At 49.5% G+C, this 21420-nt stretch overlaps 1 protein-coding gene across 5 annotated transcripts; it reads left to right on the top strand.

Annotated features, from left to right (window-relative positions):
* Positions 1-450: 450 nt before the first annotated feature.
* mpripa (myosin phosphatase Rho interacting protein a) lies at positions 451-21415 on the top strand. 5 transcript variants are annotated; one of them, XR_015854238.1, is made up of 27 exons: positions 451-1096; positions 2462-2539; positions 3702-3767; positions 7671-7822; positions 7988-8072; positions 8314-8358; positions 8726-8954; positions 9015-9531; positions 10040-10169; positions 10240-10359; positions 11115-11171; positions 11235-11303; positions 11370-11459; positions 11987-12096; positions 12227-12265; positions 12913-13594; positions 13660-13776; positions 14394-17855; positions 18114-18261; positions 18402-18507; positions 18634-18793; positions 18864-18971; positions 19034-19120; positions 19212-19374; positions 19453-19538; positions 19640-19725; positions 20367-21415. XR_015854238.1 is itself a non-coding variant. In XM_088360923.1 (26 exons), the coding sequence occupies exons 1-26, from the start codon at positions 977-979 to the stop codon at positions 20436-20438; spliced, it is 7095 nt and encodes a 2364-aa protein (XP_088217049.1). In that variant the 5' UTR covers positions 451-976; the 3' UTR covers positions 20439-21415. The 5 variants fall into 5 exon arrangements, 4 of the variants coding, with proteins under 4 accessions (XP_088217049.1, XP_088217048.1, XP_088217051.1 ...); XM_088360923.1 differs by lacking the exon at positions 19640-19725 and having other exon boundaries at positions 8317-8358; XM_088360922.1 differs by lacking the exon at positions 19640-19725.
* Positions 21416-21420: the final 5 nt, after the last annotated feature.

Below are 21420 nucleotides of genomic sequence, written 5' to 3'. Positions count from 1 at the left end.
TATTTCAGCATCTTCATTTCCTTCACCTTGACCAAGGTACTGGTTTCATCTGTATGGTGGTGTTCTTTCAGTTGAGTTGTACAGGATGAAAAGGTTTTCAAATGATTTATCATGATTGCATTTTTTTAACACATAAACCTGCCATTTGATTTGTAGCTTCATTTCAGAGTTTGTATTTTGTTACTTTTTATTTATTTATTTTTTTATATATAACACATCTTTATGCATCTTGATTCCTTAGGAGTACTTTTTACTACCTCTGTCCAGTAAAGAATGCCCCACGGAACGGTTCCGGTCCGCGACCCGGTGGTTGGTGACCAAAACTTTAAAGCCCACCTAACAGAGGAAAGGTGGGTCTTAATCGGCGTCCAATTGGTCAATTTACAGAGCGTCCGCACGGGCAGCCACCTGATTGGCCAATGTTGCAGTCAATCACCAACTTAGCCCCGCCCTTCTTTGCAGACAGTTGATGTCCGGCCACTAGCAGCATTTAGACGAAAACATTCAACTCAGCTGCACGAATTGAGCAGCGTCCATGGCGTGTTTTTCAACGTGAATTATGTCCGGACTGGAACCCAATCGCGTATGAACGCTCGTTAAATAACAGTCCGGAGGTGGAGGAGGCGGATTGGACTCCCTTCGGTAAGTTGGCGTCGTTCCCCCCGCGATGGAGGCTGCTGACGGGACCCGCCAGGACCACCGCAGTGTCGTCCACCACTCGTCGACGCTTCGTTGAGCAACGCATGTTCGACCCAAACATTGCGCACTCCTGTCTCCATTAGTCGACATCATTCAGAACTTCTTGGTCGGCTCCAGAGACAGCGAGAAGTTCTAACGGGTGAACGTTAGCCCCCCTGGAGCACGATGACCAGCATAGACGTGACCTAAAGAGCCATTTCGTATCATTTGTTTTCCCCCAAAAAGTAATTTGTTTTTTCAATTTTGAAAGAGAACACCGTCCTATTCTCGACCCACCATGTCAGTCAAAGAGAACCCCTGTAGGAAATTCCAAGCCAACATTTTTAATAAGAGCAAATGTCAGAATTGTTTTAAACCTCGAGAATCTCACCTGCTCAACGACGAAGACCTCAACCAGGTGAGTATTTAATCACTGCAGTGTTTCTGTGCAAAAAAGTCAAAGTGCTCTTTACTTCAAATTTGAGATACTGAAGTTTTGATTCAACTTAAGAGTAAACAAGACTCGCCATGAGAATGAATGGCCTTAGGTGTGTTTTTGCTTCATGTGTCAACATAGGCTAGAAGTGCAAAGGTTTCTTTCTCTGAATTCAATTAGTCATCAACCCAGGGATGCTTATTGACCTTAATTTAACTCCCAAAGCGATTCAAACAATCACCATCATCTGTTTGTCACACTGTCCAAACTCTTATGTGGATATACTCCCCGTAAATCGCATTACTGTATGTTCCATTTGGTTGATTAATTACAAATGGTCATATTCCAACAGTATTTCCCAGCTGGTCAGAGAGTGATGTCTCTGGAAACGTAACAGCGCACTTTCCGACAAATATGATGGAAAATAGCTCGTCTTTCCCTGCGGAACACCGGCTGTCAACCTCCAACCCAGCCAGTCGTGTCTTAGTTGTAAAGTTTTCCGACAGCGGTGCGCTTGGAGGCGCGCCGGTGTCATTCGGTTCATGTCTCGAGCCCAGCCGGATAACATTTTAGAAATCTTTTTTTTTTTGCCATAAGAAACGATTGGAACTGACATTAGGCCGAGTTCTAATTGGTGGAACGAGGAGGTCGGGGGATGTGGCGACACGCGCCGTTTAACCGCCAAAGCGATGAAGGGGAAAGCTTGACCTGAAATGATCAGAGTGTATTTTTCAAACGGGGCCTGCTGTCAGGTCACGTGAGGAAAGACGACAGCTCCTTTTGGGTTTCGGGCATATTTTTACAGCGCAATTCCATCCTGCAGGCGGGCCCGTTATCAGATAGCCTGGCCGCAAAGTTCAGATTGGAAAATTGCGGTTCTTTCGTTTTGTTTACAGAGCGACCGTAGCCGAGCTCTGTCCCGCCGTACCTTTTGCAATCAAAACAAAAGCGGATTTTAAGGTGGATTAGATGTGGCTTTACGTGGGATGAAGTTATGACTGTAATCAAAACCCCCCGACGGAGGAGCCGGCCGGCCGTAAATGTCAGAGCTTAATTTCTAGCCCACTGTTTTGTAGATTATTCATTTTATTATTTTACATCTTATCATCTGAGCGCCAACGGCTGGCAAAATTCCTCGCGACATTTCTCACCATGCACACATCAAGCCAGCCAGCTGTGGTTCGGCCGGGCTTGTTTGACTCGAAATAACTGCTGACTACTCAAGTGGCAGGAGTTCAAGTATGTGGCACAACTATTTAAGAAAGCATGCCAGGCCAGCCCGCCTTTGTTGAGTTGAAATTGCAAATTTATAACTTTATAACTTTTTGTTTATAATCTTATCAACAGGCGAAGCCTATTTATGGAGGATGGTTGCTGCTCGCGCCAGAGGGAACCAATTTTGACAATCCCTTACACCGATCTCGGGTAAGTGGCTTCAATTAAAGAAGTCTTGTTTGCTAGCTGGTGTGGAAATTAAATGGCCGATTTATTTTTTAATTCACTTCCGACTTTCCCGTCTCGTCAAAAGATATTTATTTTCACTTTGCCAATGGCTGTTTTCATTTTGCTATCTTTACTTACACTCTTTGGGAAAAACTTGACTTTAGCTTCCTGTGGGAGCGTTTGGGTTTTGTTTTTTTTCTCCCCCCAGAGCGACAAATGGTTCACAAGCAATAACGATCCCGATATTGACATGATTCCGCGAACCCTGCTCCCCTTTGGCACGGTGAAACGCGAGCCTGCCTCCGTCGCGCCTCCTTCTTTATCAACCCCCAGATAAAACCGTGGCGATGCATCCCAAAAGTGGAGCTGGGAGAATGTGGGGGAGGTGATGGAAAAGTCCCAGTTCTCACAGCCGCTCTGATGGATTCCACATGTTTTGTTTTTCAAGGGGGGTCGTTCACCCCTCCATTTGTCAATAGCCTGCTGTTTACATTGACGAGTTGGTCGACCTCGTCCGATTGCGCTGAAAAAAAATTGTGGGGAAATCAAAAAATCTTCAAAACTGATGTGTTCCATGCTAAAATAGAATATTCTTTCCAACATCACATGGTAAATGTTTACCTAAGGTTGGCTTGTTTATTTACTCTTTGCATGTGTGTGCACTAGAGTCCATTGAGCCATTAACCCCCCCCCCCCCCCCTTTAAAAGTGATTGCAGGGCGGCATGGTAGCGTAGCGGTTAGCACGTGCCCCGCAGTTAAAGTCAGGGGTTCGAATCCATACCGCCTGCTAGTGATCACTCCCACAATTCTTGACATGTTGAAAATGTTCACCAACATTTTTTTTTCTCCTTTTCTGCGCCTCGCATTCCTCCGCCGTGTGAGAAAACCACGTCGTTGGGAGCCAAATGTGGCTCAAAGGGTGGGGAGGGACAAATATAAAATAAAAATTTTGACACTTTGCACAGTTGTGTGCCAGTTGTACGCCGCCGGTTCCAAAACGCTCAGAAGCTTTTCTAGTCTGGCAGCACGGGACTGATTTTCTCCAAATTCCTTGACTTCGGTTCATAAAATTTGAAACCTCAAGTTTTCCAACGTTGTCTACCTGTCATTATTTATAATGCACACCTCTGTCTTTGAATGCAGAAATGGCAAAGGAGGTTTTTCATCCTTTACGAGCACGGCTTACTCCGCTACGCTCTGGACGAAATGGTAAGAACATTCTTATCTCCACTTTTTGTAGAATTTACCACCTTAAGTACTTCTCACTATAACTCCTTATCTTCTCCCCCAAATCTTCTTTTGTAATTTTGTCTCATCAAACGTATCGGTTTCTCCTCGGCCGATTCTTTCTTTATACCTGCCGGTAATGAAAACCCTCACTGTATTAGACACCAGGTTTGAAGTGACCCCCCCCCCCTCCTGAGATTTCTCCTTTGAAACTCATGGTCCAAAGTAGCGTGGCTGTCCGTGTCTGGAGGAATGAAGTTCCACCACACGCGGTGTTGATGCGGCGTCATGCTCTCTGTTTGCTTTGTGGCCTGTTCAAATATTGTGCAAGGTCCTCGTGATAGCGTCGGCTCCCCAAACGAAAAGTGGACGAGATGGTTTTTACAGTTCTGTATTGTATCAACTCGCCGGTGTTTTTTTGTAAGTCACCTGTTCTGGCTGCAGCGTGTCATGCGATTGAACCAGAAGCGGCGCTTGTATTCTGGTCAAGCATCAGCACATCCTTTATTTCAGCTTTTGTGGCATGTTCTGGCACAAGAAGAAAAAGCTGGCCCGTGTGTCCTCTGTGCATTGTTGGCCGGGTGTCAATCATCTCCTTACTGAATGTCAGAGGGTCGCTCGATATACTTGGAAAATGTCATTTTGTTGTTCCGGCACGTACGTCTATGGCAAGAACATCGATTCACTTTCAGCGAATAACCGAGGACTATTCAAGTCTCCTGTACTCAACTCGAAAAGCTGGTTGCCCGGGGCAACCGGCGCAGTTATTTCAGAGGGGGGGGGGACGTTGTTGCCAAGGGCAACATGTTCTGTCATTTATTGCTGCAAGACATGTACTGTAGAACAATGGACAGAGTTAGCTTCTTTGCTTCTACTCTTTGCAAAAGTGAGCAAGTCACCCGGGTGAGCGAGATCAGAACATGTCCGAGTTCAAATATATGATATATAAAAAAAATGGAGAAGTGGCTTTTATTTTTTTGCTGACTTGCAGGTGTTCTTGTGCCTGGTCAAGGGCGCTTGACTGCGTCAGGAACAGGTGCTGCCTGAAACTTCAGCGTCGTTACCATTGTTGAAGTCTTAAACCGTTCGAGCCCGTCCGTCCAGGTACACGAAAAGCAGACGCACGCATCGGTGCGTCACGTGGTGCTCAGGACTTGTCAGATGGGCGTTAAGAACCCTCCACCGGCACGTGGATGAGTGTTAATGACCAACACCCACGTTCAAATAACCGCTCGACATTGCTCATCTAACCATTAAGTAAGTGGCGGCTTAATGCACTTTTGTCCAGCTCGTCAAAAATAGTTTGTGGGAGGCGGTACTGCTGCTAGCTTGCGCTCAAACATTGTACAAGTTTCATTTGGAATTGTTGTAAAAATAATGGCCGCTGTAAAAAAAAAAAATATCAGTGATGTCATCGATTACTTCACATGGGTGGTCGGCTATAAAAAAATGTTATTGTTGTTATTTTTCGAGCCCTAATACAAAAAAGACTTAAATCAAAACGGGCTGTTTAGTGTGTCGACCGCATCCCCTCATTATTCTCCACAAGAACATGATGTGCTCATGTTGTTTTTCTTTCTTTTTTTTTTTAGTCCTTTTCAATTCATTTCCTGTGTTTACTGGAATTCAAAGATGTCAGACCTCTGCTGGACAGAGAAGCACCCATTTGTAGCGGGCTGAAGGAAGGCGTGTCGACATCTAAGAAAGACATGATTGTTGTATTCGTCAAAGAAATGTTATCAGTCTGGGAAAGAGCACACCCACTCGGGGTAATTCTGGTAAGAGTGTGAGCAACGGGCCACATGACCAAAGTTGAGCCGAGCACCTGTTTAGCTCTCTTTTCCCAGCATATCTGTCACCATCTCAAATTATTTCTCAGAACTCCATGATCGTTCGGAGCCATTACATAACGCTTAAAAAGTGTGTGTTTGGCATCATCTTTTTTTAATACAACCAATTTGGAAATAGTGACGGTGAACCTTCTCTTCATCCTCTGACACTTCCCTCCTCTTCCTCCTCCGCATCCCCCCGTCCATGACGATGCCGGCCGCGCGAAACCGCCCACGCCGCTCTCGCTATTTGCGGCGAGGACCAAACGCTGCGGCTGCCCACGCTCGCCCAAATACCTGCTGGCGAAAGCGCGTTCGCAGCTGGTCGAGTTTGGATGTCGATGGACTTTGGAGGTGATCCTCGAGGCCATTTCCTCCTTGCGGCTTACACTGGTGTTTACCTCTATTGTCCCGAGTTGCTAGGGAAAGTTTTCTGTTATCGGTAATGAGCAGGATGTCGGAGACCCGACCGCTTGCCATATTTGTGAGTCAGGGTGATTCAGTGCCAGCTCATCGGCGTTCCTCCGCACAAAAGCGGAGCGAGCGAGCGACCGTGGGCGCCGGCGTTGGAACCTGTTCCTGTTGTTGCACGTCTACGCGTTTGAATTTGTCATACCTAACACCAGACAGATGTTTACGATCTTCTTGCAGGTGTTTGTAGCTGAGCAATAGCCATCGCTGAAGTTCTGATTTAAGAAAGAGCGCTCATACGGTTCTACTGTAGCTGACAATCCCACATTGTGTGAACTTGCGCCGCCGCACAAAGACCCCATTGTGCTCGGACATGGCCCGGAGAGAGGGGACGGGGTCTGAGATAGGTGACAGCGGTGTGGGTTCAAGGGGGGCCCGGTCTGGGGGCAACAGCGGACCCAAATAGTGTGTGGCCATTGCTGGGAGGGTCCACACGTGTGAGCGGAGTCTCGTGCTGCTTTTCCTCTTTTCTCTGATTGCCGTGTCGTTTAAAATTTTTACTGCTTAAGAACTTGTGGAACTGTTCCCAGAATCACACATTTCTGTTTTGACTCCCAAGTCCAGGACAAGACTTGCACAAGCAGGGGCGTCCTCTCAACTTTGTTTACGCAGACAGATGGGCAGCCCACTAAAAGCATTTATTGCCCACCAGCCAGTTGGAGATCCCTAATCCGCCCCGCCACTTTTCCTTCCTGGCTCCTCCGGGCCAAGTCTGAGAGTGACAGGGCTCTCAGGTCAAGCTGACGCCAGTCTCCCCTTTTTGCCATCTGAAGCAGGCCCACCAGGCCCTCGCCCAGCTGTCCCAGAGTCTGTTTGTCCGTCTCGCTGTCAAGCACAGCTGTCGTGCCGACCTCTCACCCAATGGAGGGCCCTTCATTGGTTTTAATCCACGGGCAAGTGGCGACCACTGTGGCACACCAAGTCATGATTCGGTGATGTCGCGAATGATTAAGTGTCACCACATCAGCATTTGGAGCCGGTTTAGAATGCAAAAGAGGTCAGCGGTTAAAGTCACAGGGACACGCAGCTAGTCGACCGCCCTCGGGGTGGGATTACCATCAAGTATTGACTTCTCTATCCACATCAGAGGCCATGCGCCCGATTTAATTGCTCTGGTAACAGTCATGGCACGGTTAATGCTGCACAAATAGGTTTTCCTGAACGTGATTTATCGGCTCGGCGGCCAAGTCGAGCGCGATGCCTTTTAATCTGGTCCCGATTCACAGAGGGGTGTAATTTATCATTTGCGGCTGGTACTTATAGACACCAAGACACCGCAGCGGTCGCGTGCTGTAATGTTTCCCGTATGTGACGGCGGAACGCAAACGTTGTTCAAAGAATGCTCGTTCGGCTCCGCGTGACTCACTTGACTCTTTTCAATGACTATAGAACATTTCAAAAGTGGACGAGAAAACCAAAATGTCACAATGCCTCCTTTGCGGTAAATCACATTCGGAGTCGACGACTGTTGATGTCTGCTGTGCAAATTCTGGCAACGTGTTGGCGTCTAGGCGGATTACGCGAGAAAATCACGCCGCCGCCCTTCTGTCGCACTTCCTGCATGTCCTTCTGTTGTGTCTTCCAGCCCAGCACTCTTCCCCAGGGCACCATCAATATGAACCAGTGCTCTGACGTCATAGACGGAGAGTCCAGGACGGGTCAGAAGAACTCCTTGTGCATCCTAACCCCTGACAAGGAGCACTTCATTCGAGCCGAGTGTAAAGAAATCATTAACGGGTAAGCGGGCTTGTGAAAGAACTGGGTCAGGTGAGCTCGGAGTTACAGAGTTTAAAAGACGAGAACGCGTGATTGGCTTCGCTATCGGAGCGACTCTGCCCTCTGCTGGCTTGTTTGGACTACTTGTCCTTGGTGACTCAAACGCACATTGTTGGTAATCAATAGATGGCAGGAAGCTCTGACCGTGTACCCCAGAACGAACAAGCAGAATCAGAAGAAGAAGCGCAAGGTGGATCCGCCCACTCAGCAGGTAAGGCATTGCTCGCCACTTCACCCGCAATGTTGTGTGTGCCCACAAAGTTTCCTCTGAGGTCCATTGTTTGGTCCCCCTAATGACGCTGGCATAAATGAGGCCGAGTTGACGGACGTTACATAACTCGGAGTGGTTGATACTCCATGAAGTCTGCCTCTTTCTAAATATGATGCAAAAAACTTTGTAATATAATGGTAACTTTGAAAGTATGTGAAATAAAAAAGCTTTGTGTGATCAGCAGAGGGGGCAGTGTTTTTCCACCGAGGACATGAATGGACATCCAGTGAGTCAGCTCCAAAAATGCAGAAGCAGATTGTCTATTTAACATTTTTCTTCTAACGTGGAAGGGCTTGATTGGAATTGCATGTTGGCGGTGATTGACAACATTGGGGGCTGACACAATCAGGTGTTGAAAAAGAAAAAAAAAAAATCAATACACAATCTTCCTTAATACAAATGTGGGATCAACATAACAAATTTCAGTTGAGTGCTTTTATTTTGATTTCTTTCATCAATCACGTCACCAAATATTTCTTCTTTTTGTGTACTAAGATGAAATGAATTTTGCGCTTCTATTCTCATTCTTCCCCTAGTCTCAATTTGACCTCTCCTCCTCCCTCCCCCTCCTTCCATCCCAAACCCCCGTCCAGGAACCGGGTCCGGCCAAGGTGACGGTGACCAGCGGCGGCGGCAGCGGAGGCAGCATCCCGTGCCTGCCCAGCAGCATCGCCAGCGCCGAGCGCGTCCCGATGAGCCGGGCCACTTTGCGGCAGGAGGAGAACTGCTGGAGTCGGGCCACCATCCCCTGTAGCCGCAGCGCCTCCTGTCTTAGCCAGCTGGGCCAGAGCCAACCCGACTCCACCGTCACTACTCAAGATGGTTAGGACAAACATTTGCTTAGTAAAAAAGAAAAAAATCAACAACTTATATGAATTACAGATGGCGGAATGATGAGCACCGGACGCAAAGTACGAGTGGAGAGCGGTTACTTTTCCCTGGAAAAAACCAAGTCGGAGCCTTCTCCAAAATCCGCACAGAATTCCCAACCAGCGCAGCCACCCCAGCAACTCCCCCTGTCCTCGTCCACCTCCTCCTGTTCCTTAGGAGCATCCGGTCACAGGTACAACTCTGAACCCGACGGCCAAATTCTCCCCTGTCCCCCTTCCCCAGGAGCCCTCGCGTCCCCTAGCTACTCCACCGTCAGTTCCTCCCAAAGCTCCCTGGACTCGGAACCCAGCGGCGCCACCGCCGCCTGGGAGGTCCGCGGCGGAGGGAGTGACGCTTGCAGAGGGGGTCGCGCGGGCAGGCAGTACGCGGCGCTTTCGGACGTTCCGCGAGCGCGCAGGATGACCTACCGCGAAGCTTTCCGTGCGGAAAAGAAGCAGCAAGAGCTAAGAGCACGCACACGGAGTCCCGGACGAGAAGAGGTGGCCCGGCTGTTTGGGGAGGAGCGCAGGTGAGAGGAAACGGATCCCAGTCTTGCATGGCATCTTCTTGATTCTATTTCGGGGTGCATGGGTTACTTTCTTTGCTGTGGCTCCTTTCCACTTTTTGCTAGCTCCTTTTGTCGTTTTGATCTTTTCCAGGGGCTTCTGAACAGCAACCCCTCCGACTCTATCCCAATGCTGTTCCCTGCCGGTCACCGTCGATTCCTGCTTTCTCTCATTTCATCTCTTCTCCGCCTGGGAGCGCACACACACAAACGCACACACGCTATCGTGTACACGCACACACTCACGTTTGCTGGTACAGTACATTGGTTTCCTCTCTTTTCCTGACGCCACCTTAACCGATATTCGTCATCGCTGCTTCTCCTGCAAAGATGCCATCTTCCAAATCTCTTTTAATTGAACTGCCGCGTATAACTTCACAATTTACTCTCTGATGTATTGTCAAGTTCATCTCTCGGGGAGAACTTTGATTTTTATTTATTGAACAGCAAGGTGATCTTCTGTCGTTCGCAGACGTTCGCAAGTCATCGGCCGATTCAAGGAGGAGCGGATGGACACGAGCGGCTCCAGCGAACCGTCATCAGACGTCACCCGCGTGCAGCGACAAGGCCGCAGCGAGAGACGTTATCTGGCCTTCAAACCTGTACGTGGAGCTCGGAAGTCCGCTCGACTTACTTCCATTACTGAGAGCTCGTTCTCCGGTGTTGTCGTAGGACACGTCGTCATCGGAAGCCGGGCACGAGCGCTCCGTCCCGGACGTGTCCGTCTCCACTTTTGCAAACTTAAGAAGAGCCAAATCGCTTGACCGCAGAGTCACCGAGTCCTCCATGACTGTGAGTTCCTCCGATCGTGTAAATAAAGAAAATTGTTCAGGACTTGCACCACCCAGCCAAAATGGAGTCCAGAGTGTCAGATGAACTTAAAAAAATAAATCGTACATGACATATTTAGATGATTGATTGGAAGTGTTTACTCCTTCCATACTATGAATACGTGTAAAAGTATCCTTAGTTCCTCCACGCGGGATTAAAGCGCTGGCCGGCAAGCTGCTTAAGGGCGCAAAGGTGTCCTCCCTCCCAACGTGAGCCGCTGACCCCAGACCTGCTCAGAGACTTGCGGTAATCGCCACGGTGGCTCCCTGCAATTTAGCCGCAGCTGCCAACGACCCCGCCCACCCACTCGCGCCCACACACTGACAGCGCCGCCGCCGCTACTGCCGTTTTATAAATAGCCGACGGTGGCAGTTACAGTCGAGCGTGCTGAGAGTCGTGCCCCCCCCCTCCTCCTCCTCTCGGGGTAGAGCGACAGCAGAGTGGATTGTCAACACATGAAGTGAAGGCAGATAGGCGTCGCGATGACTCTCTGCCAGACGGTGACTCCGCCGCGCCTGATGAAGCTAAACAAAAACAAGGTAGAGTTCGCGCGGGCCCCGTTCGGACGTTTGACCTCGCTGTCGTCACCTTTTGGTACTTGCGCTGACTCGGTGGTGAGCTGAAAATCACAAAGCGGTTCATCTTAAGTCAATTTGCCGGTGCGCCGCAAACAACTCACGGTTAATGCTAATTGAACTCCTTTGTCCTCACTACAGCCCGATCTGCTGAACTTCAAAAAAGGATGGATGACCAAGCTCTATGAAGATGGAATGGTAATCATCTGCTACATTGTACACTGCCCGGGTCTATAACTCACCCTCCTCTCCCCTCCTCAGTGGAAGAAACACTGGTTTGTCCTCACAGATCAGAGTCTGCGCTACTACAAGGACTCCATAGCTGAAGAGGTGAAGAAGCGTGTCCAAAAGACAATTCTTGTTCCACGTGTTGACAACCTGCCCCGCTCTTCCCAGGCTTCCGAAGTGGACGGCGAGATTGATCTTTCCACATGTTACGACGTCAAGGAGTTCCCCGTCCAGAGGAATTATGGCTTCCAAATCCTGGTTAGTGCGTGTCATCCATGGTGTTGCGTCATTTATCACCGGTCGGGATTGAAAAGGACGCGTCGTCGACTCGTTTAGCCGGGCTGCCCGTTGCCAGTCTATAAACGGCGTTTCGACACCATGCGGTGCAACTTAAGGTATCGGGTTTTGCTTTTTGAAGTGATTCTTTGTCTGTCACTTGTCATCTCACCGTGACATCAGCGTCTAAATCTGACGCATCGGTTACCAACCTCACTTGCATAATGGCTTTGTAAACATTTGAAATAATGTCAAGAAATTTGGACTTCACGAGAGCAGCACCTTAAAAGTGGTTATCTTTTATTTACATTTACTCGAATGATCTCCCGCGGCTATTTTTTGGCGGATGTCAGAAATAGAGTAGCCGGGGGGGATCGTCATGTCTTTGGCGGAGTTGATGTCCCGAAATTAATAACTCCAGTATTTATATCCGCAATTTGCTCTCACGACAGAGAGGCTCCCGTAAATGCAGTCACTCCTTTCTAATCCTTGCCCATTGTTGTTGTCAGTGTGCAGAAGGCGCGTGCACCCTCTCAGCCATGACCTCCGGAATCCGCCGCAACTGGATCCAGGCCATTATGAAGAACGCTCGACCCACCGTCGCCCCCGACGTCACTCGGTAATACCCGGAGAGACGCAACGTGGATGCCAACGCCGCTTTTCTCACCTACTTGAACTTACTCCCTCCCCCCCACCCTCTGTTTCCTCCTCTTCCTCCTCCCAAACCGGTGTTTACAACCTGCTTCCAGGAAAAACATCTCACTGAAACTATCGGTTCTGAAGCCCAGGTTGGAAAGCTTGTGCGTTGAATGTCACCTAACCCCTCCCAACTTGCCTTCTTCCGCTAAAAAGTGATGTCATTGTCCTGCCCGATGTCATGTGACGTTGAGTCGTGTCTCCTTGTCAGTCGCTCGGACATCCTCGGATAACCCCCGCTCCATCGGCAGCGACCGACTTGTCGGAATGAAGATGTAAACCTTCCTTCAGGCATGCCGGTATTAGCTCGGGTGACATGTCGATATACATTCTTTCGACGGTCGTAAAGAAAATCACAACCTACTCGTGTGTCTCGTAGGCTGGAGGTGTGGTATTTTTGGAATTTCTGCAGTTAGCGCCTTCTCACCAGCGAGCGACCCATCCCGATGGAATCATCTGGCTCCATTGTGTCACTTTTTAAAAAGCGCCCTGCCTGTCAATTCCAAACACGGCAATCCGTCCAAATACATTCTTCACGCTGAGCCGGCGTATAAATGGCATTAAGACAAGGCGTCTGCCATCGGGCTTATTTTAGCTTGTGTGTATAAACACTAAAGCTGCTTTCAGACCGGTGCGTCGTGCGCTTGGATTTTCATGTGTCTAACTGTGTGTCTGTTTTTTTTTAAGCACGCAGTTCAATGTGGCTCCACTGAATGTTCCGTTTTTCCTCCCCGTTCAGATCTTTCTCCGAGGAGAAAATACAAACACAGGTGCTGCTGGAGCCGTGTCAACAGGTCAAGCCCGAGACGAGCCCCTGTCCCGGCAGGCCCCCCGATCCTGACAGCCCCAGGCAGCCCACGGATAACGGGGCCTCCACGCCTCCCTCGGAAGCGCGGAAAAGCAGAGTTCGCGAGCGCAGACGGGAAGGTCGCTCCAAGACATTTGACTGGTCCGAGTTCAAAACCGAAAAGAAAGATAAGCCGGTGAACGAGCGAGCGGACACCGTCGACCACGGCTCGTTACTTTCCACCACCGCATCCCGCTGCTCCGTTTCCTCCTCCCCGGTCTCTACGTCGGCCCTGCAAACCCGCCGTGTATCAGACGCCTGCCCTGCCTCCACGACAGAAGATAACCCGAGCCACTTGCCGAATCCCGTTCTGGTCACTTCCACCTTGAATACCGTCTCTCCCGCGCAACCGTCCTTACCTGATCGCCAAGAGCAAGGGCGGATGGAGGTGGACCGCAACGAAGATGGGTCGAGCCCAACGTCGGGCGTGAAGGAGGAGATCGAGCAGCGGTGGCACCAGGTGGAGACCACGCCGCTAAGAGAGGAGAAGCAAGTGCCCATCAGCTCCACGACACACAATTCCGACGCTGACAGACTCCCCGCGCATGAGCTCGCTGCACTGCTAGACAAAGAGGTTGGAATAAAAAAAAAAAAAACCTCAAAATCTGTGTTTGAATTTGACTCCATTTTGCTTTTCAGTTGGGGCAGAAGCAAAAAGAGCTGGACCAACTTCAGAGACAGAACAATTTGTTAAAGGAGCAGCTGGAGGACGCGCTGGGAAGAGAGCAAAGTGCTCGAGATGGCTACGTCCTGCAGGTAAGGAAAAATGGCGGAATATAGAAACGGTATTGCATCATTGTAACCTGGATGGAATCGAACTAACTGGGTGCGGATTCTAATCTGAATCTGAAATGCATGATCGTGATCTTCAGCATGTGATTTATCCATGCTTTGTTACGGAGTTTCACATCTCCTGGGAACGTAACTAACTGGAATTTGACGAGAGGGCCTTGCGCTGTGCTTTTTCCTTCGTTTCATCTGTGCTTTGTGTGTGTGTCGTTTCTTGGCCTGTTTTTTTTTTTTTTCCTGAGAAACGAAATGAACCGTGGATGGATGGGTCTATTTTGCATGGATTTTGTGGATTTTTGACCTGATGGCTCTTTTGGAATTAATTGCATATTGACCATGCATGCTAAACAATTAAGTTTTGTTTTCCCCATCATATCAGAAAAGAGTGTCGCATTTTGGTTCACTACATTCGTCACCCCCCCCATTTCTCAATTATTTTTTGTCACGTCACCCCTGAAAAAGCACAGCAATGGAGGGAAAGGAAAAAAAATGGTATCAAGAAAATCGAGATGTGGTTCTCCGTATCAGAACAGGGACACGAGGCGACGCAACTAATCGAGCTTGTTTGATCGATCTCTTTAAAGAGTGCCACACCCGCCACCTTCTCGCCATGGCAACACTTGAACAAGCTGAACCAAGACTTGCAGGGCGAGTTAGAGTCCCAAAAGCGCAAGCAAGACCTCGCTCACCAGCAGATCAAAACACTCAAACGGAGCTACACCCAAGCCCAGAGCGCCGCCGACCGCCACGAGGCGGATATTCAAGCCCTGCAGTCCAAGCTGGCGTCCGCCTTGGCCGAAATCTCAGCCAGCGAACAAGCCGTGGCTCGTATGCGCAATGAGCTCAAGCTGGAGCAAGAACGATCCAAGGAGCAAGAAGAGGAATACGGACGCGGCGAAGCCACCTTGCGAGCCCAGCTCAAAGACAGCGAAAGCAGACTCCGTGAGGTGGAGGCCAGCCTTTTAGAGAGGAACCAGGCCCTCCGCCAGCTGGAGCACCAGCAGGCCCTGCAGCGAGACCACGTGAGAGAAATCCAGAGGTTACAGGATAAACTGCAAGAGGTGACCGCACGACTGGCCGCCACAGAAGAAGGCCAGGCGTTGAAGGACGAGCGCCTGAGAAAGGAGCAGCTTGGCCTTCAAGAAAGCCACGAGAGGGAAAGACAGAATCTGTGCAGGAGGTTAGCCGAAGCGGAGAGCACGCAGAAGGAAATGGAGGTCAGACTAGGGGAGGCCCAACAGCAGGTGGAGGCTCTGTTAAGGGGCCGGCGGGGCTCGGCGGCGATCGAGCGCAATGAGGAATTGCTTAAGTTGCAGGAAGAGCTCACCCAAAAGAGCAATACGTCGGAGGTCCTGAGAGAGAGTGTCCGTCGACTGGAAGAAGAGAGAGCTCTGCTCACGCGCCGTTGTCAGGAGCTCCTCAACCAGATTGCCGAGGCGGACCGGGAGGTCAACAAACTCCGCGAGCGCCTCCGAGGCGAAGAGGCGGATTATTGCTCTCTGGAAAACTCATACGAGAGGGCCACCCGGGAGTTTCAGAGGATCAACCAATTCCTCCGGGAAAAGGAGGAGGAGATCCGTCAGACGAAGGAAACGTACGAACGGCTGATGAAGCGCAAAGAGGAGGACTTGAAAGAGGCTCTGGTTAAAATGACCGCGCTGGGCAACAGCTTGGAGGAAACGGAACAGAAGCTCCAAGATAAGGAGGATCTTCTCTGTCGAATGACGCAACCGGTCGAGCCCGGCGGCGCTGAGCAAAATCTAAAAGCCAAGCTGGCGCTCGCGGAGAATCGCATCGCCGAGCTGGAGCGGCACCTGGACGCGCTGCAGCTCGGCTACGCCGATCTCCAACTCAGGAGGAAACACGTCCAAGAACAGAGCCCGCGGGGAAGTTTGATTCCGGATGAGGAGAGCCCGCCGTCCAAAACAGAGGACGCAGACGAGGAGTCCCGAGCCAAGAAACCGAGAATCCGTTTTTCCAATATTCAGTGCCAAAAATATAACGATGATGTTAACCAGACAGACTTTGATTCCACTCCAGCACTTTGCTCCCCCGATACCGCCTTCCCGCATCCCAGTGACTCCGAGAAGTTTATCTCCATCGTCCGTGCCCTCGAAACTAAACTGCTCGCCACGGAGGAAAAGCTCAAAAATCTCACTCGAAATCTCCAAGAGCGTCGTTCCACACACGCCGAAGATCAGAAGATGGTCCAAAAGGAGCCTTTAGGTTGCGACGACAGCGGCGGGCCTCAGATAACGGATCCTTACGCCAAGGCCCTCCTTTGCGTGGAAACGAGTCGGCAGAAAGTCAAGGCCTTTTTGTCGGGCTCTCACGATAACTCCGAATCACAGCTTCACTACTTATCACAAGTGGAGAAAGAACTTTTCAGCGCATCGGCGTACATCCGCCACGGCCAGAAGACCTTGGAGGAACTGTTGCCGTGCAGCCCTCAAACGCAGACCGCGGAAGCTTTGGACCAAGAAGCAATTCACCTCTTTGCCAAAACGCTGTCTTTCGAAGCCCTCGTTTTGAATAAAATGGCCTCGCTTCTCCAGACGTCCGAGTCGGACCTTCTCCAAACGCTGAGCGCCGTTTGGGAAGACGCGGAGGACATCCGAAGCTCCGATTGTTTAGCAATCGTTTACGCCGACGTCTTGAGCAGAAAGTTGACGTTAGAGGCCGAATTGCGGAAAGAGCCGGAGACGGAGGCGACACCCCGGGACGGCGCCAAATCGCAAGACGTTACGGCCGAGCCGGACGTTAACGCCACAGCCGTCTTTAATAGCTTCATCAAAGCAGAAGTGTCCTACTCCATTCAAAACCTGAAGCTCGGCTACGAAGAGAAAGTCCGGCTACTTCAAGGGCAGCTGGCCGAAGCCCACCGCAAACTCCGTGAAAGGGAAACGGCCTTGAAAGCCATCATCGACGCGTCCAAGAGGTCCGATTTAAAAAGCGTGATCAAAGAAGTCAAGAGCAACTTCGGCTCGGGCAAACAGAAGTTAGCCGACATCTGCCCGCCCGAACTGGCACCGTACGCCGAGCAGATCCAATCGCAGGAAGCCCGCGACCTGGCCGAAAAAATCGTCGAGCGCCATCTGGACGGCGTCGACTCGGCCGAGTCTCTTCAAAGCGCCCATCTCGGCTTGGCCGCCGAGCTTCGACAACAAGCGGCAAAGCTCCACGAGTACGCTCAAGAAATACAAAACACCAAGAAGCACCCCGAGCTGGCCAAAATGCTCTCCGCGCTTTTCGGGCCCGGGACATCCCACCTCTTCACGAGCACGTCTCTTTGCATGCGCGAAGCTCTCATCCAGGCTCAGGTGGCCTACGTGGCGTGCAGGTTACGATGGGCTCACCGACGAAACGTGGCCCGCTGCGAGCGGACGCAGCAGAGCATGGACGCTCTGGTGCAGCAGCACGCCCGCAGCGTCAAGGCCATTCAAGAGAAATATCAAACATCTCTCCAGCGGGAGCGCCACCACTTAGAGCAGGCCCTGGAGCAGCTCCAGAAGGAGAACGCCACCCTCAAGGAGGAAGTGGGCCAGCGTTCGACGCAGCTGTCAAAACAGCAAGAGCAGCTGGCCCAGCTGGGGGAACATTTTCAGATCCAAGTGGAAGAGCTGGAGCAGAAGCACCGGGAAGAGCTACGCCGAGTCGATAAAGACCACGCCGCGACGGAGCTGGCTCTTTCGGAGGCAGCAGCGGACAGCCGGCAACAGCTGAAGGACCTGCTGGCCGACGTGGACGCCATGAAGGAGCGGCACCAGAGTCACGTCAAAACAATCCAGGCCGACTTTGAGCAGAGAATCGCCGGGCTTCGGCGGATCTACGAAGACCAGATTGTCACCGTGCGGTCTCCGATGGAAGAGGAGGAAGAAGGCGGGGCGGCCAAGTCCGAGGGGCAGACCGTGGTTCTTCTGAGGGACAGGATCCAAGAACTGGAGACTCAGATGAACACCATGAGGGACGAACTGGAGAGCAAGCACCTGGAAGGAGATGTGGCCAGCCTGAGGGCGAAATACCAGCGAGACCTTGAAAGTCTGAAGGTTTTTGTCGTTCCACTTTTACTCTAGCAATCTCGTAAGTAGAATTTAGCGATGATTCTGAACGGCGTAGTAGATCCATTTCCGCCTGCGCCGACTTGCTTCAACCTAATTTTAACCCTCTTCAACTCGCATAGCTCAGCTTGAGATGTTTTGCTTGCATGACCGCATGGAGACGATAAATGTGCACGCAATTAGATCAACTTTAGCAAATTTTTTTTTTTTTTGGGGTGACTAAACTTGCTTGCCTCTTTCTGTCAGGCCACGTGCGAGCGCGGCTTTGCAGCGATGGAAGAAACCCACCACAAGGTGGTTGAAGACCTCCAAAGGCAGCATCAGAGAGAGATCTCCAAACTGATGGAGGAACGAGAGAGGCTCCTGGCTGAGGAGACGGCTGCTACCATTGCTGGTACATCACCACCGGCCGAGCGCGATGCTAATTTCCTTAGCGTGTGAATGGCCTTTCTCATTGTAGGTTTGCATTTAGCTAACGGACTTTTATCCTCGAAGTGTAATTGTGCGCGATGTCTCCTTTTTCCCCCTCGCTAGCTATCGAAGCTATGAAGAATGCACACAAGGAGGAACTGGAGAAGAACCAGCGCTCCCAGCTCAGCGGCCTCAATTCGGATATTGATGAACTTCGATTACAATACGAGTATGATTTTTTAGTTGTGGAAGTAAAATCAAACAACATAGCTAGCCTAATAGCATAGTCATCTTTTTATTATTTTTTTTTTTTTTTGCAAATTGATATGAACTCGAGTTGTACATGACTGTCCAGGGAGGAGCTGCAGTCCATCCAGAGGGAGCTGGAGGTTTTGTCCGAGCAGTATTCACAGAAATGTCTGGAGAACGCCCACTTGGCTCAGGCCCTGGAGGCCGAGCGGCAAGCCCTCAGGCAGTGCCAGCGAGAGAACCAGGAGCTCAACACTCACAACCAGGTTGGAACTTTTCCGTGCGTGCGTGCCCGCTCAAGGTCTCCCCTCCCTTAACTCCGTGCCGGTCCGGCAGGAATTGAATAATCGTCTGAGCGCCGAGATCACGCGGATGCGCTCGTCTTTCAGCGGCGAGACGGCGCTGTCGCCCACCACGCAAGGCAAAGACGTCTACGAACTGGAGGTGTGTTGAAGCCTCGGAGCTCGGCATTTAAAACGCTGTTAACTTTGTCGGTCGTCCCGAAGGTGCTGCTTCGAATCAAGGAGTCCGAGATTCAGTATCTGAAACAGGAAATCCACTCTTTGAAGGATGAGCTGCAGTCGGCGCTCCGGGTCAGTACATGGTCATGGTTTGGTGGATTTTTTTTTTTTTTTGGCAGAGTTAATTACACGAGATGATGTCATTCATGCATTCTGCCAACAGGATAAGAAGTACACCACGGACAAATATAAAGACATCTATACGGAGCTGAGCATTGTCAAAGCCAAGGCCGACTGCGATATCGGAAAACTGAAGGAGAAGCTGCTCATTGCCACCGAAGCGTTAGGCGAGAGGAGCGTGGACGGGACCGTTACTTCAGGATACGGTGACTCATCGCTAAGTGCAACGAGAACAATCTTCGACTTCAACCAAACGTGTCATGTCGTGCTGGTTGTCTTTGCAGACATCATGAAATCCAAAAGTAACCCTGACTTCACGAAGAAAGAACAAACGACAACCTCCAAGCCATCCAGGGGTGTCAGGTCAAAGGCAAGTGTCACCTTTTTATTTTTATTTATTTGTCTGTGCGGTGAAATCCATTCGCTTGTCAAATGGTGCGTGGCTTGTCATGCGTGTGTTTTGTCCGCCAGTCTGTCACTGGACAGGTGTCGTGGGATAGCTGACACTCCTCATGCGGGGTCTTAAGCCCTCCCCCAAAACCCGCCCGTGAGACACCGTATGTATATATCTCCAAATAAGCATGTTGTGGAACAAAAGCATCCTTTGCATGACATTGACCTCACCTCCTTTCTGCTTATATGATGCACTCACCTCCCGGACAACTAATTGCAGAAATATGAAAAGCGTGAGGCTAATTTGCATGCTGTCATTTGACCACATTTCACAATATTGGCGAGCTGAAGACTTTTATCACGACCTCAAGGATGTTCAGGCCACAATCTTAAAATATATCACCCAGCAGTGCCTTGACTTTCAGGTTCAATTCATTCCAAACCAAGGTAAAGGTTGAAAAGCTACATGGTATTAAGGTAAAGGTTGAAAAGCTACATGGTATTTTAAAAAAAAAAAAAAAAGCAATTGCACTCTGGCCTTTTTCCTGATTTCTCTTATCTACTGCCCCCTGGTGGCCAAGACATGCACATTAGAAGAACCAATACTGTAACCATTGACATGTCATGCACAAACGGTTCACTTTTTTTAATTATTTGTCAAACTACGAATAAATGTTTGTAAAATACTGTGCTGTGGATGCCCGCCCCATTTCTCGTCCTCCGTGTGCATCCTTTTTGCCATTTTTGCCGCTCGCTCATTGTTGTGTCCTCCCAAATTGTCATGGTCCTGTGTTGTCTTTGGCAGAGCCTGAAAGAAGGACTGAGCGTGCAAGAGCGCATGAAGCTGTTTGAGGCAAAAGATTCCAAAAATATCTGAATACCACAACCCCGAAGCTTCTCCTCTCTTCACCGGCACTTGTTTTTATAATATCCTTTTTTTTTTTGCCATGAGCTCAATTTAGGACAGGTGAGAGTGAAAGGTCTGCTTTCAAGACTGATTTCCTGGAAGGCAAAATTTTGCATGTTCAACTAAACAGTCTTACTGGACTGAACAAACAAGTCTCACAGTAAAATAAAGAAAAGAAAAATGGTCATTTAAGTTGGGGAAGTGCAAAATAAGCTGTGAGGGATACATGGCAGCATTTTTAACCCCCCTTCCCATATGCCAAAATAAATTACACTCTGAAATAATATATACAGTATATATTTCCTGACATTAATAATTTGTCTGCTGTAATTTATTCTTATTGTTACAATTTCTATATCGGAATGATTTTAATGTGTTTGGTGTACTTAACTACTTGAGATTCAGTATGTAAGCGTGTGGTTTGTTCTGTTGACTGAGGCATCTGCTGTAATATCTATTTGAGTTTGTGGAATTTTTGTGACGCTTATATAAGGTTTTGTATTATTTTTTTTATCCAATAAATTGTCTGTGTGATGGGGTAGGGAAAGGTTGATTGGCTGACGCTTCAATCTGGAAGTCGTCTGTATTTCAGTTTGTGTGACAATACATGTTTGGCATGATTATATTGAGCACGCGGCCTCAACTTCCTATTTTGACACTTAAGTGCGTAACTCTCGTTACATAAGCTCTGCTTTGCAAGTCCTACTGTTTCACTGTTACTGTGAGCTGCAATTCCCAGAAGCACTTGGCCCGACCCCTGACCTCTCGTTTGCATTCTAATTGTGCCTCAACCCAGTGGAAAAACACAAACCACTCATAATGAATCCCAATACATATTTAAATAAAAAGAAACGTGCAGCTATTGAAACACACTGTATAGTATTGAAAATGCTTTTGAGATATATATATACTATATATATATGAAATAAATGTTTGGAAAATTCCAATATTT

This window comes from Syngnathus floridae, chromosome 18 (genome assembly GCF_059516105.1).
Source record: "Syngnathus floridae isolate MCC-2025c chromosome 18, RoL_Sflo_1.0, whole genome shotgun sequence".
Classification (NCBI taxonomy): Eukaryota; Metazoa; Chordata; class Actinopteri; order Syngnathiformes; family Syngnathidae; genus Syngnathus; species Syngnathus floridae.
Note: the sequence above shows the minus strand (reverse complement) of the source record. Positions and strands in the feature narration are given on the sequence as shown.